This window comes from Oncorhynchus tshawytscha, linkage group LG02 (genome assembly GCF_018296145.1).
Source record: "Oncorhynchus tshawytscha isolate Ot180627B linkage group LG02, Otsh_v2.0, whole genome shotgun sequence".
NCBI classification, from domain to species: domain Eukaryota; kingdom Metazoa; phylum Chordata; class Actinopteri; order Salmoniformes; family Salmonidae; genus Oncorhynchus; species Oncorhynchus tshawytscha.
Window position 1 is genome coordinate 20,541,599 of NC_056430.1, and position 22,217 is coordinate 20,563,815.

The 22,217-nt window shown below is 42.8% G+C and overlaps 2 protein-coding genes across 2 annotated transcripts; both read right to left on the reverse strand.

The window, feature by feature from the left end:
• Positions 1 to 3,274: 3,274 nt before the first annotated feature.
• On the reverse strand, positions 3,275 to 11,923 carry cyldb (cylindromatosis (turban tumor syndrome), b). Its single transcript, XM_024381318.2, has 14 exons — positions 11,755 to 11,923; positions 10,889 to 11,390; positions 9,989 to 10,121; positions 9,137 to 9,381; positions 8,854 to 9,022; positions 6,338 to 6,470; positions 6,069 to 6,176; positions 5,716 to 5,795; positions 5,500 to 5,566; positions 5,154 to 5,286; positions 4,922 to 5,030; positions 4,620 to 4,738; positions 4,271 to 4,475; positions 3,275 to 3,889 (listed from the first exon to the last, which is right to left on the reverse strand). Exons 2-14 carry the CDS (start codon positions 11,321 to 11,323, stop codon positions 3,702 to 3,704), a joined length of 2,124 nt encoding a protein of 707 aa, XP_024237086.1. The 5' UTR covers positions 11,324 to 11,390; positions 11,755 to 11,923; the 3' UTR covers positions 3,275 to 3,701.
• A 2,008-nt stretch (positions 11,924 to 13,931) lies between these two features.
• On the reverse strand, positions 13,932 to 19,509 carry LOC112219796 (glutathione hydrolase 7-like). Its single transcript, XM_024381309.2, has 16 exons — positions 19,474 to 19,509; positions 19,061 to 19,213; positions 18,639 to 18,916; positions 18,389 to 18,543; positions 18,137 to 18,254; positions 17,878 to 17,945; positions 17,721 to 17,794; positions 17,394 to 17,575; positions 17,223 to 17,310; positions 16,827 to 16,954; positions 16,645 to 16,733; positions 16,319 to 16,471; positions 16,088 to 16,205; positions 15,817 to 15,954; positions 15,606 to 15,705; positions 13,932 to 15,483 (listed from the first exon to the last, which is right to left on the reverse strand). Exons 2-16 carry the CDS (start codon positions 19,206 to 19,208, stop codon positions 15,332 to 15,334), a joined length of 1,989 nt encoding a protein of 662 aa, XP_024237077.1. The 5' UTR covers positions 19,209 to 19,213; positions 19,474 to 19,509; the 3' UTR covers positions 13,932 to 15,331.
• Positions 19,510 to 22,217: the final 2,708 nt, after the last annotated feature.

Here is a 22,217-nt window from a genome sequence, read left to right on the forward strand (position 1 = left end):
AACACTGATGTCAGCTGCCTTGGAGTTGGCCCAAGGCGCCCAATTCTTCACCAAACTGGATGTCCACAATGCTTACAATCTGGTGAGAATCAGGGAAGGAGGTGAGTGGAAAACTGACTTTAACACCAAGTGTTTATCACTGGGCTACCTCCATCTCAAGGGCTTACAACTATCCTGATGGTCATCGATCGATTCTCCAAGGCAGCCCATTTCATAGTCTTACCAAAGTTGTCTTCAGCGAAGGAGACAGCTGATTAAATGATTACCCATGTCTTCAGACTACACAGGCTTTCCCAGGACATTGTCTCAGATCGGGGGCCCCAGTTCGTTGCACGGTATTGGAAGGCCTTCTACTCTCTGTTGGGGGCATCGATGAGTCTCTCCTCGGGGTTCCACCCACAGTCGAATGGGCAAACTGAGCGGGCCAACCAGGAGCTAGAGAAGTTCCTCCGCTGCTTTGTCTCCACTCAGGCTAGCAACTGGAGCAGGTTCTTCGACTGGGCGCAGTATGCTCATAACACACTGCCAAACACGTCCACTGGACTGTCACCGTTCGAGTGTCAGTTTGGGTTCGCCCCCTCCCTGTTTCCTGAACAAGAGGCTGAAGTGAGGGTGCCATCGGCTGAGGCGTTCATTCAACGATGTTGTCGCACCTGGATCAGAGCGCGATCCTCTTTGCTCCGCTCCTCTGCCCGACATCAACATCAGGCAAACCATCACTAAAGACCTCTTCAGGTCCTCCGACCGGGTCAATGGGTGTGAATGTCCACCTGTGATCTTCCCTTAAAGGTGGAATCACGGAAACTCGCTCCTCGCTACATTCCTCGCTACATAGGACCCTTCAAGATCCTGAGTCGCATCAACCCGGTTACCTATCGTCTCCAGCTTCCCAGGTCCATGAGGGTCTGTCCGTCCTTCCATGTCTCCTGTCTCAAGCTGGTAAGTACCAGTCCCTTCTCTCCCCCCACACCTGCTCCTCTGCTACACTGTCTGGCATCTGTTGGAGGCTCGCCAGGTCCAAGGGAACCTGCAGTACCTGGTGGACTGGGAGAGCTACAATCCTAAGGAGCGGTATGGGTCCCGGCCCGGGACATCCTGCATTGGGGTCTGGTAAGAGACTTCAACAGACTACGTGGTGGTTGTCAGGACTCCGCGGCTGGAGCCTGGAGCCACTCCTAGGGTGGGGTACTGTCATGGTTCCTCTGGGCACCAGAGGGCGGCAGAGACTTTCTTTGTTACTCAGATGTCGCTTATAATTTCATTATGATTTCCCTTTTAAAATAGGTGTTTTCTGTCCTTGTTTGCAGAAGCTTGATTTTGGTTGCCCTGTGTGTCGCCTGAGTACGTTATCTAGTCCTAGTGTTTTTTTGTTTTTTTTCAGTATTACTGTGATCATTCTGTTACCTTATTTTTTGTAAAGTATTTACATTTATCCTAAACCACTGATTCCTCATCTGGTCCATTCTCTGCACCTGGATCCAACTCCACCACGTCACAAGAACAACACTACCTGCCCCATTGCATAGTGCCAACTGTCAAGTTTGGCGGAGGAGGAATAATAGTCTGGGGCTATTTTTCATGATTCTGTGCTTCCAACTTTGCTGAAACAATTTGGGGAAGGCCCTTTACTGTGTCAGCATGACAATGCCCCCATGCACAAAGCGAGGTCTATACAGAAATGGTTTGTTGAGATCGGTGCGGAAGAACTTGACTGGCCTGCACAGAGCCCTGACCTCAAACCCATCGAACACCTTTGGGATGAATTGGAATAAGTCAGGCCTAATCGCCCAACATCAGTGCCCGGCCTCACTAATGCTCTTGTGGCTGAATGGAAGCAAGTCCTCGCAGCAATTTTCCAACGTCTAGTGGAAAGCCTTTCCAGAAGAGTGGAGGCTGTTAAAGCAGCAGAGGGGGAGACCAACTCCATATTAATGCCCATGATTTTGGAATGAGATGGGGTTTTATTTAAAGGACAATCACTTCCCATACCATAACTACTTTTTCCACTGTGTGAGACATTGAATCCACAAGACATTGAATCCAAATCCACAAGAGGGCTTCTCGGCCCTTTTAACTTCCCTGGCCTCATCAACAGTTGTACTCAGACCAGAATTCAGGCATAACCAGCTGCCCAGCAGCTTTATCAACAGCCCTCCCTACCTCTTGGCAAACCCAAGCTCTTTCAAATATGACCTGAAAATAAAATCTGTCTATTTTAAAGAATTCAACATAGAGTAAGCCTTGACATAGAATCAAATGTTATTTGTCACGTTTGTAAACAACTGGCGTTCCTAACAATGAAGGAAAACAAATGAATAATAGCACAAGGAATAAATACACGATGAGTAACGATAACCTGGCTACATACACAGGGTACCAGTACCAAGTCGATGTGAGGGTTACGAGCTAATTGAGGTAGATAATTACAGGGTAAATTGACTAGGCGACAGCATAGATAATAAGCAGCAGCATATGTGACGAGTCAAAAGAGTTAGTGCAAAGAGGGTCGTCAATGCAGATTGTCCAGGTAGCTATTTGGTTATTAACCATTTAGTAGTGTTATGACTTGGGGGTAGAAGCTGTTCAGGGTCCTGTTGGTGCAATGGTACCGCTGGCTGTGCAGTAGCAGAGACAATAGTCTCTGTCTTCGGAGTCTTTGACCGTTTTTAAGGCCTTCCTTTGACACCGCCTGGTAAAGAGGTCCTGGATGGCAGGGAGCTCGGTCCCAGTGATTTTATTTGGCCCCAAGTTCTGATTTAATTTATTTTCATAAAAAGGTTTTTCGTTGTTGGACATAAGACTGTACAATTACCAGGAAATCAGATCAAAGTGATTTTAAGTTAAGAAATCTGTTCCCAAGTATTCCCACGCATAAATAGAGCAATAATGTGATTGTATCCCAATGTAATCAATGTTTTTGTCAAATATTATATCTGTTTGGGCTTCTTCAGTCAATTTGCAGGTTACTAATTATTTATAATTGTTTCAGCCCCCAAACATCTACTCAATAAAAATCAGTCTGTGGCTTAATGTAATTGGGGACCCCTGATCTACAGCATGGCTCTTTCTATCTCCCTTCCATACCCAAAATATGTTTTTTTTAAGAACTGGGGGATTTCTGGGCATAATTCAATCTTAACTGAAGCACAATTGAAATAGTTTAAATGCACATTTTGATCATTTTAAGCAGACTATTACAACCAAATTAAACTGAGAATGGATAACTTAGCCCTTTTCATTCAACAACATTTTCAGTCAATAAAACACAAGGTACTACAGTATATAATATATTATTTCATTCCTTCAACATAAAAAAAGCAGGAAAACACTGACATTCAACAGAATTCCACAAGCAGTCATAGATCCACTTCAATTCCATAAATCTACAGTATACATAGAAATGTACAACAATAAAACAGTACCAATAGTTCAATTGCCCTTCCTAAACCCAACTTCATCAATCAACCTTTATTGAAACAAAGGTCAATTACATTGACAAAGGAAAACATTTGAGAAGACCTTGGTGATTATTTCAGTTATCATAAAAGCATCCCTTTAAAGTTTAAGTTCTTCAACTAATCATCAGTGTTTTGTTTTTGTGAAAACAAACTGATGCCATGGCGATGCTTAAACCAAGGTTATTTTAGCACTGTTGTGAGAACACTGTGTTCTCTTCAGTACACTTCAGCCTTGTGCTGGCTTTATCTGTAGAGGGCCATGGGTGTGCTCTGGTACAAACACATGTAGGAGTCACACAGCAGCCTGCGGACAGGCTCTCCAGCCTGGGAGGGGTCAGCCCACACTAGCTCCTCCTCTGACTGAGACAAGAAGTCACCCACCTCGGGACAAGCCCTGATCTCTGGAATGTTGTAGCCACTGTGGTCATCACCTGTAGAGGGGGCAGATTATTATTTATCTGAGTGGAAGATAGATAACACTGCACCATGACATATGTCTAGTCTTATCTCAACATCAAGTCAGGAGGTTCAGAGACAAACGCATGTTATTGGAGATCTAGTGAACAGGAAAGACAAATAACATCAAAGCATGGAACAGTCTGCAATTGTACATTCGTGATTATTTGTTCAGCACCTCGGCAGAAATGAAAATAGTAGTATGTTCTTCCTTTTAGATTGTTTTACCAACCCGATGCCATTAACACACATCCACTGAATAGATTTTAAAATAAACAGTGCTTCAACAGACCTGTGATGGTAATAGACTAAATTCGTATTTATAAAATAATTGTGTTCTTTGAGATCAATCTCACCACATCTGTCCGCCATGCTGTCGAAGAAGAGCCAGGAGCGAGGGCCAGGCCCATACTTCACAAAAGACACATAGTGGCTGGTGTGGATGCAGAGCACAGCGAACAACTGCATCATGTGCCTGGGTAAAGGGGCATCTGCCGGAACCTCCGCTGGCACTGCCAGGGCTCTAGGGCAGTGACCCTTCCGAGACGGATGAGTGTGCACCTGTCACAAAGGGAGAAGTGGAGATGGAGGAGGGGAAGAGGGAAAGTAGAGAGGGAGATTCAGTAAGATAAAGAAAAATAAATCAATACACTTGCAGGTAGAAAAGATGTAAATCAAACAGTAATGCTGCTTAACGGTGTCTACCTGTGTCTTGCAAGTAGTGCAGTACTGTTTGACTCTTCCTGGCTGGAGCTTGCGGTCCTGTAGGCACTGGGGGCACTCATACTCTGCCAAACGCCCACAGAGGAAGCACTCTCGGGGGGCTGATGGGAGAAAGAAGGTGGGAAGCTGTCACTCAACCTGAAGACAGTTTACTATGGCAAGCTATGCTTAGGGATTTACTATATGGCCTTTAATTCATAGATACATGCGTGGCAGACGTGTGACCAGCGTTTTGCAAAAACACTCTGTCAGTCTTCATTACATTGACTGATGGTGTAACTCACAGTTGTACAGAAGATCTGTGATGTCAAGCTCTGTTGAAGGGATGATGTGGGGGAACATCTTGTACTTTTTCCCAAACCTTGGCATCTGAACCATGAGACAGGATGGGATCTGAGGGATATATTAGAAACATTAAACATTAGAGCAAAGGGATTGCCTTCCAAAAAGAACGTGGGCGGCTTACAAGGCCTCGTAAACATAACTCCTTAGACAACCTTGCACAGTATCACCAACCTCCTCAAACTTGAGGCCACAAGACAGGAAGGAGGTATCCAGCAGCTGCTGAACCGTGGGAGTCTGTGTCACCTGCTCCTTATCCAGAATAATCTGGAATGTGTAGGCATCCTGAGATGTGTTGTTATTCGATCTGAGACCCAGAGAACAATCAAGCTAAGCTACTCAATCATGGCAGAGTGACCAAACAGAAACTCAAAAAAGTCCAGACAATTAGAATGGAGATGAGCAGAGTGAGGAGGGGAAGCAAGGAGCAATAAGTAGCCTACGGCATAACCTGCAAGAAAGAGAAAGATATGGGTCAGGAGGTCAAATTAAGCAGCAGAGAAAGGTGACTGGTTCAAACCTGAGTTTAAGCAATGGCTCCATGCACAGCACCCGCTGTATAAGGATTGTGATGAACTCTTCAGGGTCTGCAGGGAGGCAGGATAACACCATTTAAGAGAAATCAGAGACACTGCAGCCACTCAAAAATGATAATTTAGACATAATTTCCCTTAGCTGGTATCACATTTATGTTAAGAGACCCATAGAAACAACACTATGAGAAGTGTGTGAGTACCTTTCTCTTCTGTTACAAAGGTGTCACAGCCGAGTTGCTTGCGGAAGTTCATTACGCTCTCAGCAGGCACAAAACCTTGTCTGTGGATTACACCCACTGATGTCACTCTCAGTGGCAACACAGAAATACACACAACACACGGAAATGCACATTCATATAAAGTGCATATACTGGGCCTGAACATACACTACCAATGTGCCAGAGTAATACCAGACATGCATTGAGAAAAGGCATTTTCTTTCTCAGTCTGGGTAGATTACAATGTCATAACGCCCTTATTTTGAAGAGCAGTTGATAATACAGGCACGCCTGAGGGTCAAGAGGATCTAGAAAAAAGTACAGAATGTTTATACCGGCGCAAACAGTTAACGATGTCTCTCCTCAGAGAGCGAGATATGCTCTGTTCTGTGTCAGCTGGTTTGTGGCAAACACTGTCCAGGGTCATGGAGGAGCTGAACAGACTGTGGAAAGATGTATTACCTTTGTTAGCTTGGCAGTGGTCCTGGCACAGAATTAAGTCATTCTTACAAGAAACTGGGCTTAACAAAAAATGATGCCCAACAGTGTAAAATTGTCATACAACTATGAGTTAGGAACAATGAGCAACAGGAAGTAAGTTTACCTGAAGAGAGTGGCATCGAGGTAGCAGGAGTTGTAGTGCCCCTGGATCCCCTTCATCTTGCCCACGAGCAAAGACAAGGCTTCCGACTCAGGGATAGGAGGGACATTCTCATCGATTTCCTCCAATGGAGTAACTGATGCAAATCAAACAAAAACATGAAGTACCACTTAGAGTCGCCGCTAGTGCGCGATGAGACAAGGCCATCCCTACCGGCCAAACCCTCCCTAACCCGGACGACGCTAGGCCAATTGTTCGCCGCCCCACGGGCCTCCCGGTCGCGGCCGGCTGCAACAGGGCTCGAATGCAGTGCCTTAGACCACTGCGCCACCTGGGAGGCCCCTCCAACCACTCTTTTTACACTGCTGCTACTCTCCGCTTATCATATATGCATATTCACTTTAATTATACATTCATGTACATACTACTGCAATTGGGCAGACCAACCAGTGCTCCCATACAGTGGCTAACCGGGCTGTCTGCATTGTGTCCCACGCACCACCCGCCAACCCCTCTTTTACGCTACTGCTACTCTCTGTTCATCATATATGCATAGTCACTTTAACCATATCTACATGTACAGTGGGGCAAAAAAGTATTTAGTCAGCCACCAATTGTGCAAGTTCTCCTACTTAAAAAGATGAGGCCTGTAATTTTCATCATAGGTACACTTCAACTATGACAGACAAGATGAGAAAAAAAATTGTAGGATTTTGTAGGACATTGTAGGATTTTTAATGAATTTATTTGCAAATTATGGTGGAAAATAAGTATTTGGTCAATCCTTGGTTATATACCCTTTGTTGGCAATGACAGAGGTCAAACGTTTTCTGTAAGTCTTCACAAGGTTCACACACTGTTGCTGGTATTTTGGCCCATTCCTCCATGCAGATCTCCTTTAGAGCAGTGATGTTTTGGGGCTGTTGCTGGGCAACACGGACTTTCAACTCCCTCCAAAGATTTTCTCTGGGGTTGAGATCTGAAGACTGGCTAGGCCACTACAGGACCTTGAAATGCTTCTTACGAAGCCACTCCTTCGTTGCCCGGGCGGTGTGTTTGGGATCATTGTCATGCTGAAAGACCCAGCCACGTTTCATCTTCAATGCCCTTGCTGATGGAAGGAGGTTTTCACTCAAAATCTCAGGATACATGGCCCCATTCATTCTTTCCTTTACACGGATGAGTCGTCCTGGTCCCTTTGCAGAAAAACAGCCCCAAAGCATGATGTTTCCACCCCCATGCTTCACAGTAGGCATGGTGTTCTTTGGATGCAACTCAGCATTCTTTGTCCTCCAAACACGACGAGTTGAGTCTTTACCAAAAAGTTCTATTTTGGTTTCATCTGACCATATGACATTCTCCCAATCTTCTTCTGGATCATCCAAATGCTCTCTAGCAAACTTCAGACGGGCCTGGACATGTACTGGCTTAAGCAGGGGGACACGTCTGGCACTGCAGGATTTGAGTCCCTGGCGGCGTATTGTGTTACTGATGGTAGGCTTTGTTACTTTCGTTCCAGCTCTCTGCAGGTCATTCACTAGGTCCCCCTGTGTGGTTCTGGGATTTTTGCTTGTGATCATTTTGACCCCACGGGGTGAGGTCTTGTGTGGTCTTGCCCCAGATCGAGGGAGATTATCAGTGGTCTTGTATGTCTTCCATTTCCTAATAATTGCTCCCACAGTTGATTTCTTCAAACCAAGCTGCTTATCTATAGCAGATTCAGTCTTCCCAGCCTGGTGCAGGTCTACAATTTTGTTTCTGGTGTCCTTTGACAGCTCTTTGGTCTTGGCCATAGTGGAGTTTGGAGTGTGACTGTTTGAGGTTGTGGACAGGTGTCTTTTATACTGATAACAAGTTCAAACAGGTGCCATTAATACAGGTAACGAGTGGAGGACAGAGGAGCCTCTTAAAGAAGAAGTTACAGGTCTGTGAGAGCCAGAAATTTTGCTTGTTTGTAGGTGACCAAATACTTATTTTCCACCATAATTTGCAAATAAATTCATTAAAAATCCTACAATGTGATTTTCTGGATTTTATTTCCTCATTTTGTCTGTCATAGTTGAAGTGTACCTATGATGAAAATTTCAGGCCTCTCTCATCTTTTTAAGTGGGAGAACTTGCACAATTGGTGGCTGACTAAATACTTTTTTGCCCCACTGTACATACTACCTCAATCAGCCTGACTAACCGGTGTCTGTATGTAGCCTCGCTACTTTTATAGCCTCGCTACTGTATATAGCCTGTCTTTTTACTGTTGTTTACTGTTGTTTTAGTCCTTTACCTACCTATTGTTCACCTAATACCCTTTTTACACTATTGGTTAGAGCCTGTAAGTAAGCATTTCACTGTAAGGTCTACACCTGTTGTATTCAGCGCACGTGACAAATAAACTTTGATTTGAGGTGTGGGCTGCAAACCAATGCTTATAAGGCTATTATTACAACGGCACAACCTGAGATTATCAACACTGTTTCTGCATGTGTTGGTGTTAGGAAGGACCTATACAAGTAGTGTCTAACCTGGGAGGATATTTGTGGCTTTGAAGGTCTCCTTTTCAGAGCGGAGACATAGGAACCTTCCATCTGGACTGCACTTTGTTAGAGGCAAAAATAGGGCCCTGCCCCCTTTACAAGTGAAATACCGCTGGCCTCCATACGTCCCATCTGAGCAATTATTCACCTCATAATCCTGATGGCAAAAGAGTTGCTGAGGAATCAAATCTGATTGAGATATTGAAATCTCAAAAAGGAGAATAATAGGTAAGCTCAATAACATTGCTTAAACAGTTCACATTACACTCACCAGCTCAATTCCTGCCCAGTCAATTTTATTTTCTGAAAGGACTCCCATCCACTGGATTACCCCATATACAGTGATCCCAGTGTTGGACGTTACCTCCACCAGGGATCCCACATCAAAAGTGTGGTGTGACAGGCTTTCTGGTGGGGTGACACTCTGGTCTACGTGGTTTATATCTCTCACTTGTCGTCCACAAGATCCCATATTAGGCATGGAGTTGATACGTGACCCCGCTTTTCTGTTAAGACCTGGGGGAGAAGAAGTTGAAGAGGGGTAAGAATGACGGATCACATGATTTCTGTCCTTGTCACAAGACCCATGTCATGAGACTGATCTGTGGTAAACATGTCTATCTCCATAAGAGGTATGTAGAGAGCTCAGAGCATGTGATGATCTCTGCTGCTACATTCCAGAGCACCTGGGCCAGTTTTACCAGTTCTGTACAAGGAACCGCACTTTGCCCACTGTCTAGCCACAGGTGCTGCTCATTGCCGTCCAATAACGTGTAGCACTTATATTTTAGCATTTCTTTCTGAGAAGGGGGAGGCGGGTGGAGGGGTATTTTGCTTGCAGGTACCCCAATGCGCAGCAAGTCCTAAAATGATGATAACCATTCAAAGAATTATGTCTGTGCAAAGCACGTTTGAAATGAGAGCCCAAAGCCACTGGGTTCTGAAAGCTGATATTCTTTCCTTACAAGAAAACAAGTAAAGTATGTAATGGGTTTAAAGACTAGAAAATCCAGGTAAATGTGTCATATTTTGTAAATAAATGCACGTAGGCCTATGAGCTTGCTTACTGATCAATGACAATGCATGGGGATTGAACACCAGCAAGTAAACATGCACTACTGACCCTCTGAATGACTGTCTTTCCAGCTAGGGCCAAGGCCTACAGAGTACGCTGGGACAACCTGGACAATGTCTGCTGCACTGAACAGGGGAAGAGGGGCAGGCTTCTTAGATGACACTGTTTGATTAGATTCTTGCTGAAATGGAAAGGAAAAAATAGATCAAGTAAACACAATCCCTATACAGTAGCAATGCTGAGAATTGTTACTGGTAAGCCAGCAATACAACAAAATACATTCGAACAACTGCAAATTCCTCAGTGTTATTAAGTTTCAGATGTTACGTAAAAGTTATGTAGTGTAACTAATCCGGTAACATTATGGATCTTCCCCTGATGCCTCTTTTACACCTACAGTGTCATTGTGCAAAATGGTACACAGCGTCATCTGGATATGTGTGCAACAAAAGTAAAACAGTAAAACAACCTTCTGCTACCATTTCTGTCAAGCTGTCTATGCATACAGTTTGACGCATACGTTTGATAAATTCAAATATGCACCATACAGAATGCACTGCAACTGCCTCTGCAACGCAATGCTGCAAGGCAAATGCAGCGTTCCATTGGAAATTAATGTACTTCTGGTGTACCAAAATGCAATGACGGTGTCGGTGTGATCGCAGCGTGAGAGACATTCTTGTCTCCTGCTGTCACTTCCTGAAACTCATGTAAATCAATGAGAGGTTCAGGTGTACTTGACATGTACAGTTTACAGTGTCTGTCATACTGTGTAATCATTAGGCTACATTTTTCAATTATCGATGAGAGGATCAAAGACAGTAGAAATTCCTGATTATTTGATTATACATTGGGCAAAATGCTCAAAGTTATTCAACTTTCTCTATGGCAGTGTCTATGCTGATATGGACATACCAGATACCAGATTTATATAAGTTGCATACTCACCACAAACTCAACCTCAAAGCCCAGCATCAGCAGGTCTCCTTGGTTCTCCTTCTTACCGATCAGCATTAGGTTCCTAACCAGCCCTGGTTGGTGACCCTTCTTGTGCTTAACTACCACCAGGTCATCCTGAGACAGCACACAGATAGCCAAAAAAAGCTGGGGATTACACAGGAGCTCCAGGCGTTTGCTGGAGGGGGACACGAAGAGCAGCAGCTGGGCCTGGTGGCAGGTGAGGGGGTATGTATCCTCCATCTTCACCATGCCCCCACTCTTAGGGTTACCCCCACTGCTGCCACATCCGTACAACAGTCCCATCAGCTCTCCCTTCTGCATCTCTGCCTCCACACGGCCGATACATCCTCTTGCGAACCCTTTTCTCGCCTTCCCCCGTGTCACTATAAAGAACTTGTCCTTCCCTTCTCTTTTTGATTCCATCCCTCTTCTAAAGTGCACAATATTCCTGCTGACAAGCAATGCAGACGTTGTGTGACTAGAAGCCACCCTGTTAGGGAAAGAAGTAAAGAAAGTATTATTGTATCCTTCTGATAGTGAATGTGAATTCACAGCCATTCCATTGTGCTGTCACAGTCAAAGCACGGCTTTAAAGACTCTAATTTACAAAGAAGTGACAGATAGGTATAATCAAGGAATGCAAAAGGACTTCCTTTATACATTATTTGGGTATATAGTTTTTGAAATCAATTGTCTGACTTTTGGCAGTTTTTAACGATAATTTCACATCAATTTCAGTGGTAACACAATACGGGTTTTAACACATTGTTTCAACAAAATAAGATACATGGCAACAATGTATCTCTAGTAATTACCTTTTATTACTAGAATGTAATTGAGTCAATCTTACTGACCTTTTTTCCAAGTATTTGAAGAGCAGTTACTCCGAAGTTCTACACACATTAGATTGCAAGGTAAACTAATTCCTCGCTACCGTAGCTCGGGAATAAGGAAGTCATTCAGCCCAGTTAACTGATACTGTAGCTCTGTGACCGAACACGCCCGTTTTATACGGTTCTCTATCTGACAGAGACAATTCAGCATGAAAATCGTGATTTTTCTTCAAGATAATATTGCGTCAGAGAATTCACAAATTATCATTAGGATTTGGGTAACGTTATATCTAACGTTAGCTACATGATAGTGGTTATTTACTAAGCAAGTAACTGTTACTTATTGTATCAGTCACAGAAAATTGCAGGTTGTCAATCACAGTGTCGCAAATAATTGAACAGTATCAAGACAGAGTAGCCTACTCGGGTATTTAAACTTCAATGTGGGGTAGGTCATGTTAACCTTATCACTCTTATTATCTACAATATAATATCCCCCTCCCCATGAGTGACAGGGGGAATATCAGCTATGCATATATATATATATATATATATATATTTATTTATTTTTTAAACATGTATGCCCTAGGCCTATTGTTAGAAACAAAAACACCATCTGGTTAGAACCTTGGTCGGTCACACTGCGTGTTGTGGTGGTGCAGCAAACTAAAAGGAGCTAGCTAGCTGTTAGCTAACTAACGTTCATTAGCTAGCTGTGTTAGCTAGCTCATTGAAAACTCTTGCTTGCAGGCAGTTGAAGAAAATATCGTCTTCCTCTGTCACCCACCAGGTGAAAACATATTTTAAATAATTGTTCGGATTATATAATAAAATAAAATGCCATTAACCATGAGAAAGATTTTGTGCGCATGACAAAAAAATTAAACCTCTGCATTGTCAGTTTAGACGCGGGGCTGGAGAAGGGGAGCTAGGGACGTTTAAAATTTTGATTGACAGATCGGTAGAAATATGTTCTTTAATTAACATATATTTAAGCAATAAGGCACGAGGGGATGTGGCATATGGCCAATATGGCACGGCTAAGGGTTGTTCTTAGGAAAAAGCCTTTAGCCGTGGTATATTGGGCATACCACAAACCCAAGGTGCCTTATTGCTACAATAAACTGGTTACCAAAGTAATTAGAGCAGTAAAAATAAATGTTTGTCATATCCGTAGCGTACGGTCTGATATACCATTGCTATCAGCCAATCAGCATTCAGGGTGTGAACCACCCAGTTTATAATTTAAACTAAATTCACATAAATATTCTATGATATGCTCAAGTTATATATTTCATAAATATATTCTGGACATATATGTAAATATATTTTGAATTCCCAGCATGTATGTACATACAGTGCCTCTTTCAGAAAGTATTCACAACCCTTGACTTTCCCACACACATATTGTTGTTACAAAGTGGGATTAAAATGGATTTAATAGCAAACATGTTGGTCAACGATCTACACAAAATAATCTGTAAAGTCAGTGAAATACATTTTTTAACATTTGTAAAAAAAATAAAAATAATGAAAAACAAAACACTAGTACTGTGTTGAGATAACTACTCAAACCTGAGTCAATACATGTTAGAATCCCCTTTGGCAGAGATTACAGCTGTGAATCTTTCTGGGTAAATCTCTTAAGAGCTTTTCACACCTGGATTGTGAAACATTTGGCCATTATTCTTTTCAAAATTCTTCACGCTCGGTTGTTGATCATGGCTAGACCATTTTCAGGTCTTGCCATAGATTTTCAAGCAGATTTAAGTCAAAACTGTAACTCAGCCACTCAGGAACATTCACTGTCTTCTTGGTAAGCAACTCCAGTGTAGATTTGGCCATGCTCAAAGGGATATTCAGTGTCTGCTTTTTAATTTTTACCCATCTACCAAATAGGTGACCTTCTTTGCGAGGCATTGGAAAACTTCCCTGGTCTTTTTAGCCGAGTATGTGTTAGAAATTCACTGCTCGAGCGTGGGATACAGAGATGAGGTAGCCATTCAAAATGATCTAAAACACTATTATTGCACACTGTGAGTCCATGCAATTTATGTGACTTGTCAAGTTTTACTCCTAAACTTATTTAGGTTTACTCTAACAAAGGGGTTGAATACTTGACTCAAGACATTTCAGTTTTTAATTTTTAATTAATTTGTACAAATGTTGAAAAACAATTCCAATTTGACATTACGGGATATTTTGTGTAGGCAGTCAATTGTTTTTCTCAATTTAGTCCATTTTAAATTCATGCTGTAACGCAACAAAATGTGGAAAAGGTCAAGGGGTGTGAATACTTTGAAGGCACTGTATGTTAAATACATTCATTTTCCATATGGGCTGGCCAGCAACATAATCCATCTCCCAGGAATATGTGGTTAGTCATCTGTCATAATTATGGTTTTGTATTGTTCTCAATAACAGAAAGTTTCATAAAATGTGTTCTTAAGCCATTATGATACTGTTTTGTCTTTTTATAGTGACATTGGAGGTATATATTTGCTTGTCAACCTTCCTATGCCAGTTTCCTATGACATCAGCCCTTTGGCACATTCTCTACTCCGAAGAGGCCCTGGCTAGTAGGAGAGTATATGTTGTAAGGAAGGTGTTGAGCACACAGTTTAATACTTTGGGGCTGCTGATTAACAAGCTAAAGAGTTAAAACCAACAATGAAAACATAGACACATGCCTTTAATGTATGAGTTGACAGTGCCACTGATATTTGAATAAGAGAGTAACTTTTTAAAATCTGGATATTTGCCATTTCAACCCATCCCACGCTGCATTCATTATTAGGAGCAGGGTTTGGTGGCTTGTTTGGGAGTCAACATTCACACATGAAGTGCATTCTTGGAGATATACAGTAGCTATATGGATCATCTTTACCTTGACAAAACAGCAGTGACTAACAGCAAATATCTGATTTGTAAAGCGATAATGTTTTTGCCTCTAACTTCTACCAAACATTAGGCCAAACTATATGTATCTAGTTCTGCCTAGGCAAGTAGTGCCCCCTATTGGACAACCAATACTGTTGTGACCTAGGTTGATGGGTATAGGCTACTCACATCTTCACACGCAGAATCTGAGATGAAATTCATGTCTACCACAGGAGGTTGGTGGCACCTTAATTGGGGCGGACGGGCTCGTGGTAACGGCTGGAGCGGAATGGGATCAAATACGTCAAACTCATGGTTTCCATGTGTCTGATGCCTTTCCATTATTATGAGCGGTCGTCCCTTCATCAGCCTCCTGTGATGTCTACCACCTTTATATTAGATCTGCCTTAATGTATGCCATCATCCAGGAGGGACATATTTATTATAATTGTGGGGGAACCAGTTAGGTAAAACACGCCAAACAGTCTAACCGACCACTCAGAGGTGTCCGCATAGTCCTAAAGCACACCATTGCCTCATTTTGTATCACTTTCCAATGATAAAACTTGGGAGAGGACAAAAATCCCCACTGCCACCAAATGCCATCATCACACTAGGAAAATCTAAAATTGTAATACATTCATTTTTTAATAAACATACAACTCAAATATTACTTAATCTTATGTTCACATTGAAATAAAGCCATATTCTCAGAAAGCTAGGCAGAGCCAGCCACAGCACGAGGGTCAACAATGCCCCTAATGATGTCATTGGTTTTCTGGGCACCCTGCACCAGGGACAGCAGCCCCACCCTGTAGACAGTGTGTCCTTTCAAACGCAACACCTTCACATCCTCCTCCAGGAACTCAGCTGAGGGGAGATAGTTTGGGAAATAAGAATTAGAAAATAGTGAGTGGAGGTTTCAAACCATTTCAAAGCTGATTTCCCACCCACAATTAAGTGTAGATAAAGAAAATATCAGAAATGCTCACAGTCCACCAGGAGTCTGCTCGGCTTAAGTTGGGGATGGAGTCGTCCCAGTGATATGCTATCATTCAGATTTTTGTTATATGATAAAATATTAATCAAGACCTGAAACAAAAAGCACAATGAAAGGTAATGAAATTACAAGGACATTAACTTTTAGATAACAAAAAGGCATGAACATTAAAGAGTATTTTTTTGTTTTTTTACGTGTCAGACCTGGGTGACACCACTGAGGCTGGACTCTCCATTAGAAGATCCCAGGGCCACATAAGATCCACATTTACCTAGAGACGGTATCACAATTGTTGGCATAATAAATGACAGAGGCCGCTTGCCTGGCTGGACCCTGTTCGTCTGCAAAGAAAACAAAAGTGTTGATATAGGATATTTTTACAAAATGGCCGTTTCTCTGATTGACAGTCTAGAATTATGTTATGTTCATACATTATACAGCCCAAACTTGCATTGTACTGTGGTATGCTTTTACCAGGTTAGATATTAACAGTCCCTGGGTTTTAATTGGCCAGGAGAAGTCCAAGATCTGGCTGTTCAGGAGAATGCCTGAAGGGGTTAAAATTCTACTTCCAAAGGGCCTGTTCAGTGAGCTGAAACATAAAAAATAAAAAAAAATGGAACAAGTGCAAGACTTAAGCTATCCCACACCATATCGCTAATGTAAACATGTTATCTCCTTCAGGTAAGCTCCTAATCACAGCACCTGGTGACAGACACAATGATGTCATCGGGACCCATCACGACCACCTGGCTGGCCACAGCTCCACTCGGCAGGTCATAGACAGTAGAGTAGTGTCTGGGAGGAGATGCCTGCGAGTCACTGATCAACTGACGGAGCACTACAGCCTGTGGCTTGCTTTAACAGAGACACAGATATAAGGCGAGGGGGGGGTGCTGCACATCCTCCATCAATAGAGAGGACAATTGTTCACAGAAATTCCGGTCATTGCATTTCAGAAGGAGTTAAATTGCATGGCTAATCTACTTAGAACATGGTGAGGAAGTGAATGCACGCTTGTTAATGTTTACCTTAGCATCTTGGAGATGAGTGCAGAAACTGATGGGGTATACACAGGGTCTCCGAGCCCACTAGCCATAGTCAGGGACGCTTTCAGTGACTTCAAAATGAACACAATACACTTTTATTAGGGGAACCTTTTCTGCACACTGTAAATGACATGGGTCTCACTTCAGAGCTTGAGATTCAGTACCTCAGCAATCCAGTGGTTTGCTCTATACGTTGTACTATTCCCATTGAGGTGGAAGTCCTCCAAAATGTTGAGGGCTGAGATCAGAGCAGCACCAATAGAAGGGGGAGGCGGCACGAGAACTCGGAATCCTGAGGGAGGGTGTTGCCAGGAAATATTGTGTAGACCTGAGGAGGCTGGTCAGGGGAGGACAGCTCATAATAATGGATGGAATCCAACAATTCATTATGTTCCAGCCATTATTATGAGCCTGTCCTACTACCCATTTAAAGTGCCACCAGGCACCACTGGTGTAGACAAAATATTATGTTGACAAATGCAGCTAATCCCAACATACTGTAGAATTTTCTTGTTTGTAGGCTACTTCCTATAAAGAGTATGAAGTATGACTATGTTTACCCTGATACAGGCCTTCAATTGGCTGCTCTATGACTGCACTGTAGTTGCTGAGATCCTCCTTGGTTAGAATTCCTCCATTTTCTTGCACCTAAAATACAACACAGGTTAAATATGCATATGATTCAATGCAATTTGCTGAGGGCTATGTTCTTAGCTAACGCATTTATTTACCTCACTGGCCATTTCCTGTGTTAGAGTCCCATTGTAGAATTCTGACACCCCAGCCTCCAGGACAGCAGCCAGACTTGGTGTTTTCATTAGAGAGCCGGGGGACAGAGCATGGCCTCTTGGCAAGAACATGTCCCTGAAGCGCAATGACATTTTCTGACCTTTCACCTTGGTTATGGCCTCTGCTGCAGGGTTAGACAAATATCAAAGTCTACTGGTGAAAACATGCAATTGGTCTAATCTTGTATTGAGGCTTTCATACAGATTGTACAGGCATGAGAAGTAAAACAGTAAGAAAAAGACATGGTATGATTGTGAATCACTCCTTACCAAGTCTGTGAGAGACATTAAAGCCATCTCTGGCTACATTGGCAGCCCTGGTGACAATATCCTCCCATGACAGTCTGGGGTGAAACAATAACAAACATAGGCTAGTATATACTTCTGAACACAAACATGAAATTGCACATAAACGACAACACCTCACCTTCCATACAGTTTATGGGCTTGGTACAACCCTCTGAGCAAGCCTGGCACACCTACAATCAGACCTGGCTGGATGGTTAAGGAAAGAGGTTACAATTTAAAAATCTCTTTTGAAGCCCCAGTGTACATGTTGCATGACTATCTGAGACTAGCCACACAATTCAAGATAATTGTTCAACACATTGTGTTATCCTAAAAATGAAAGATCTACAATAAGTTATGTATTTTTACTCATACACTTTTGTCATACAGCACATCACCTTTAGCTCTGGGTCAATTTGCAGGATCTCCTCCTTGATTCCAGAGGGTGCTGTTTCCTGGAAATTAATCACCTTCCTTATATTCTTCCGGATGTCATGAACCAGCATCACCCCTCCCCTACAGAAAAATACACACTTAAGTCAGGTGGACCATGAATGTCCTGTCCATCCACATGATAACCTCTGGACAATCATTATGCCACATATATAGTGCACTTGCCGTTAACTTTCTCAAATGCATTTGTCACTTACCCGCCAATACCTGACGCATGTGGATGGACTATCCCCAGGCACAGGGTGGCAACAATGGCAGAATCCACACTGGAGCCTTGTTCATTCAGCACCCTACGACCAAGCTCTGTACAGTGTTCATGGTCCGTCACCAACACACTCCCTCTGAAGACCTGCTGACCCCATTATAATAAGGATGAGGATAAATATAAGGTAATAAGTAAAAGTTGTTCTAAATAGTTTCTATACATTTTTCTAAGTGAGAACATACCTCATTTGTCCCTAGATAAATCTGCAGGACCATAGCAGTGGTGACTGCTATGGCAATGATGAGAGAAGCAGCATAGATGGGTATGATGGCATCCTGCCAAGTGCCACACCTACTTGGCCCCCAAGGCGGCGGGTCCTTATCCATCTCTCTAAAGGAGGACAAGCTTAGATCCGCCAGGTTAGGGTGCTGGCTCCCAGAGGCTAGATGTCTCAGGGGCAATTCTTTTGGGAGACTGCTGAGGTCTGGAGCAGAACTGAGGCCACCATGGCCATGGAGACCTGGAGGGAGAGATTTTAGACCCTGTCAGAGTGGAGGTGGGCTAAAGAAAAACTACTGTACATGTGTGGCAATTTGTGGTTGATACAAGCAAGATTTGACTTGACATCATATAAGTAGCATTGAGTTGCTACCAAACCAACTACCTGTGTTTCGGTTATGCTCATTCTGAAAGTTCCCATTTTGCCCTTTGGTCAATGTGTCATCCACAGTCAACTGAGGTAAGCCCTCAAAGCTCTTGTAACCAACTGGGGATTGTCTGCTACTAAGTTTAGTCTCAGGACTCACATCCATTTTCCCTATGTTCACACAGAGATAAGCACATTATGTACAATTAGACAGACACAGGACTACCCTCTCCCTTCCCATCTGATGACTAGCAAACCTGCAAGTCAGCATGGTGAAAACAAGCTGTACAATAAAGGTACAACACAGGTGTTGGAGCAGTAGAATGTAGAGATACACAAAAACAATTGCACTATGTTACTAATCTAGAAGAACCGAAAGTATAACACAGTTTTATGAGCTCTCCATTGCTTGCTTCCCTCTTCCCTCTTACCTGCCACATGAATACCAGGTCGCAATTGTAAATGAGAACTTGTTCTCAACTTGCCTACCTGGTTAAATAAAGGTGAAATAAAAAAATAATGACAAACGGGTTAAGAATTACTCAGCCAATCAGATTGGCCAATTAAGTAACCAATTGATCAGCCATTTTTTTTTAAAGTAGTATACACTGAGCTGTTTCTATAACCTTCTTTTACATATTGTGTCGCATAACATTGAATTAGATAACATTAGTAATGCCTTTTGGTCACCAAATAGCCCTGATCATGCAGTTCTGACAGGAATGGAATAAAGGAACAATGGTGCAATCACGTGGGTCATCCTTTTTATTGCTATATGAAATGTTTTTAACTCACACACAACAATCTGACAAAATACATACGTATAATGATACAAATACCTTTTAATTTCCCTCAACATATGTTTTAGCATTTTTTTTTGCAAAAGCTTTGCACAGAAATATGCATGCCACTGACAGTTTTGCCATAGCCACAAACTATCAAGCCTACAAACATATCTCATTTGATATTTGTATTTATTATGGATCCCCACTAGTTGTTGCCAAAGCAACAGCTACTTTTCCTGGGGTCCAGCAAAATTAAGGCAGTTTGTACAATTTTAAAACACTACAATACATTCACAGATTTCACAACACACTGTGTGCCCTCAGGTCCCTACTCCACCACTACCACATATCTACAGTACTAAATCCATTTGTATGTATAGTGCGTATGTGTGTGTATGCATGTGTCTGTGCCTATGTTTGTGTTGCTTCACAGTCCCATAAGGTGTTTTTTTAAATCTAATTTTACTGCTTGCGTCAGTTACTTGATGTGGAATAGAATTCCATGTAGTCAAGGCTCTATGTAGTACTGTGTGCCTCCCATAGTCTGTTCTGGACTTGGGGACTGTGAAGAGACCTCTTGTGGCATGTCTTGTGGGGTATGCATTGATGTCCGAGCTGTGTGCCAGTAGTTCAAACAGACAGCTTGGTGCATTGAACATGTCAATACCTCTCATAAATAAAAGTTGTGATGAAGTCAATTTCTCCTCCACTATCTCTATGTGCATCCAAGGGCCAGCCGTGCTGCCGTGTTCTGAGCCAATTACAATTTTCCTGAGTCCTTTTTTGTGGCACCTGACCACACGATTGAACAGTAGTCAAGGTGCGACAAAACTAGGGCCTGTAGGACCTGCCTTGTTGATAGTGATGTTAAGAAGGCAGAGCATTGCTTTATTATAGACAGACTTCTCCCCATCTTAGCTACTACTGCATCAATATGTTTTGACCATAACAGTTTACAATCTAGTGTTACTCCAAACATTTTAGTCATCTCAACTTGCTCAATTTCCACAGTATTTATTACAAGATTTAGTTGAGGTTTAGGGTTTGGTGAGTGTTTTGTTCCAAATACAATGCTTTTAGTTTCAGAAATATTTAGGGCAAACTTATTCCTTGATATATTCACATCTTCATTCTCTTGTCATGTACAGTACAGGTTCAAAATTAATTTTTAGCTGCCAGTGAACAAGTGACAATTCCAAGTAACAAGCTTTGTGTTTTGAATCAAATGGGGTAGATAGGATTCCTTTGGGAAATACCTTAATCTACACAAGATTGTACTATGCAAAATGTGTTTGAATTATGACTTTATTTCACTATACGGAAATATGCTGCCAATCAATTTATGTTGCATTTGTGAAGGTGTCTGAGCATGTCTGTTTGTGTGTGTATGGTGTGAGCAGATTAAAGGTCCCTGTTGTTCTTGTGTTAAAAGCGCTCCCTGGTGCTGGGTGTTCAGTGGCTGAAGTTGTGGTGGCCTGGCTGTTGGAGGTAGGTTGTGCGTGTGCGGGGCGAGTGGCGCTGAGCTCGCTGGCGGACACAGTTCTGCCGCTGGATGCAGCTCCGTGTGAGGTGGTGGCGGTCCACCCGGGTCTGAGCCCTCTGGACACGAGCAACCTGCGAGACCTTAGCCAACTGTCCAGCCATGGACACTGATCCACGAATGATCCGGCTGGGGCTGGTGGTGCTTCTTTGGACTGGGACCACTGGTTCTGACATCCTGCAGAGAAACAAATGCTTGTAAGCCCACAAATGCACACCTACATCTGTTCACATATACACAAGGACAATCAAACATTTGGAATCAGTGGCAGAACACGGATATTGAAAAATGCTTTGACAACTTTCTGTGTCAACTGCACAAAAGTCTCTCTCACCTGACGCCAGTTTCTGAGATGGGTTCAGTCTCCTCAGTGACAGGTGGACTTCTGTAGATAGATGTGGTGGCACACTCCACTACCTGCTCCTCCAATGGGTTCACTTCTGTAGAGCAACAAGAGAGCCAGCGTTACCCATATTTCCTCTAGTAGAGCACACTATGTAGCTACAGTCCAACCACTACTTCCTGTGAGACTGACCTTTATGGTTGATCAGAAGCCACCCTTCCTCAAGCATTTCTGCAGGGGTGGATGTACTCTGGTCTGTAGAGATGTCATCATCTCTTCCAAAAAACAGACTAGTAAGCCTTCTGAACATGACTGGCTTCTGTTCTGTGTGGCGGTTGGAGGTGTTGTCTCGGACTCTGGGTCACAGACTTGGTTGTGATGTTCTTGCCTGTGTTCTCTTTCTTGTCCTTTCCTCTCCTTTCTTTGGCAGGAAACTCAGACGTCGCAGCAGAGGCTTTGGGTATCAAAATACTTATCACAAAGACCTGGTTGAGAAAAACATTGTCA

Excerpts from the sequence above, each read along its gene's own strand:
- cyldb (XM_024381318.2), bottom strand. The coding sequence starts at position 11,323 with ATGGAATCAAAAAGAGAAGGGAAGGACAAGTTCTTTATAGTGACACGG. Across the intron at positions 9,382-9,988 it reads GAAAGACAGTCATTCAGAGG|GTCTTAACAGAAAAGCGGGG; the intron begins GTCAGTAGTGCA and ends CTTCTCCCCCAG. Across the intron at positions 4,476-4,619 it reads GCACTACTTGCAAGACACAG|GTGCACACTCATCCGTCTCG; the intron begins GTAGACACCGTT and ends CCTTTGTGACAG.
- LOC112219796 (XM_024381309.2), bottom strand. The coding sequence starts at position 19,208 with ATGGATGTGAGTCCTGAGACTAAACTTAGTAGCAGACAATCCCCAGTT. Across the intron at positions 17,946-18,136 it reads AAATTGACCCAGAGCTAAAG|CCAGGTCTGATTGTAGGTGT; the intron begins GTGATGTGCTGT and ends TTAACCATCCAG. Across the intron at positions 16,472-16,644 it reads CTCATCTCCAAGATGCTAAG|CAAGCCACAGGCTGTAGTGC; the intron begins GTAAACATTAAC and ends TCTCTGTTAAAG.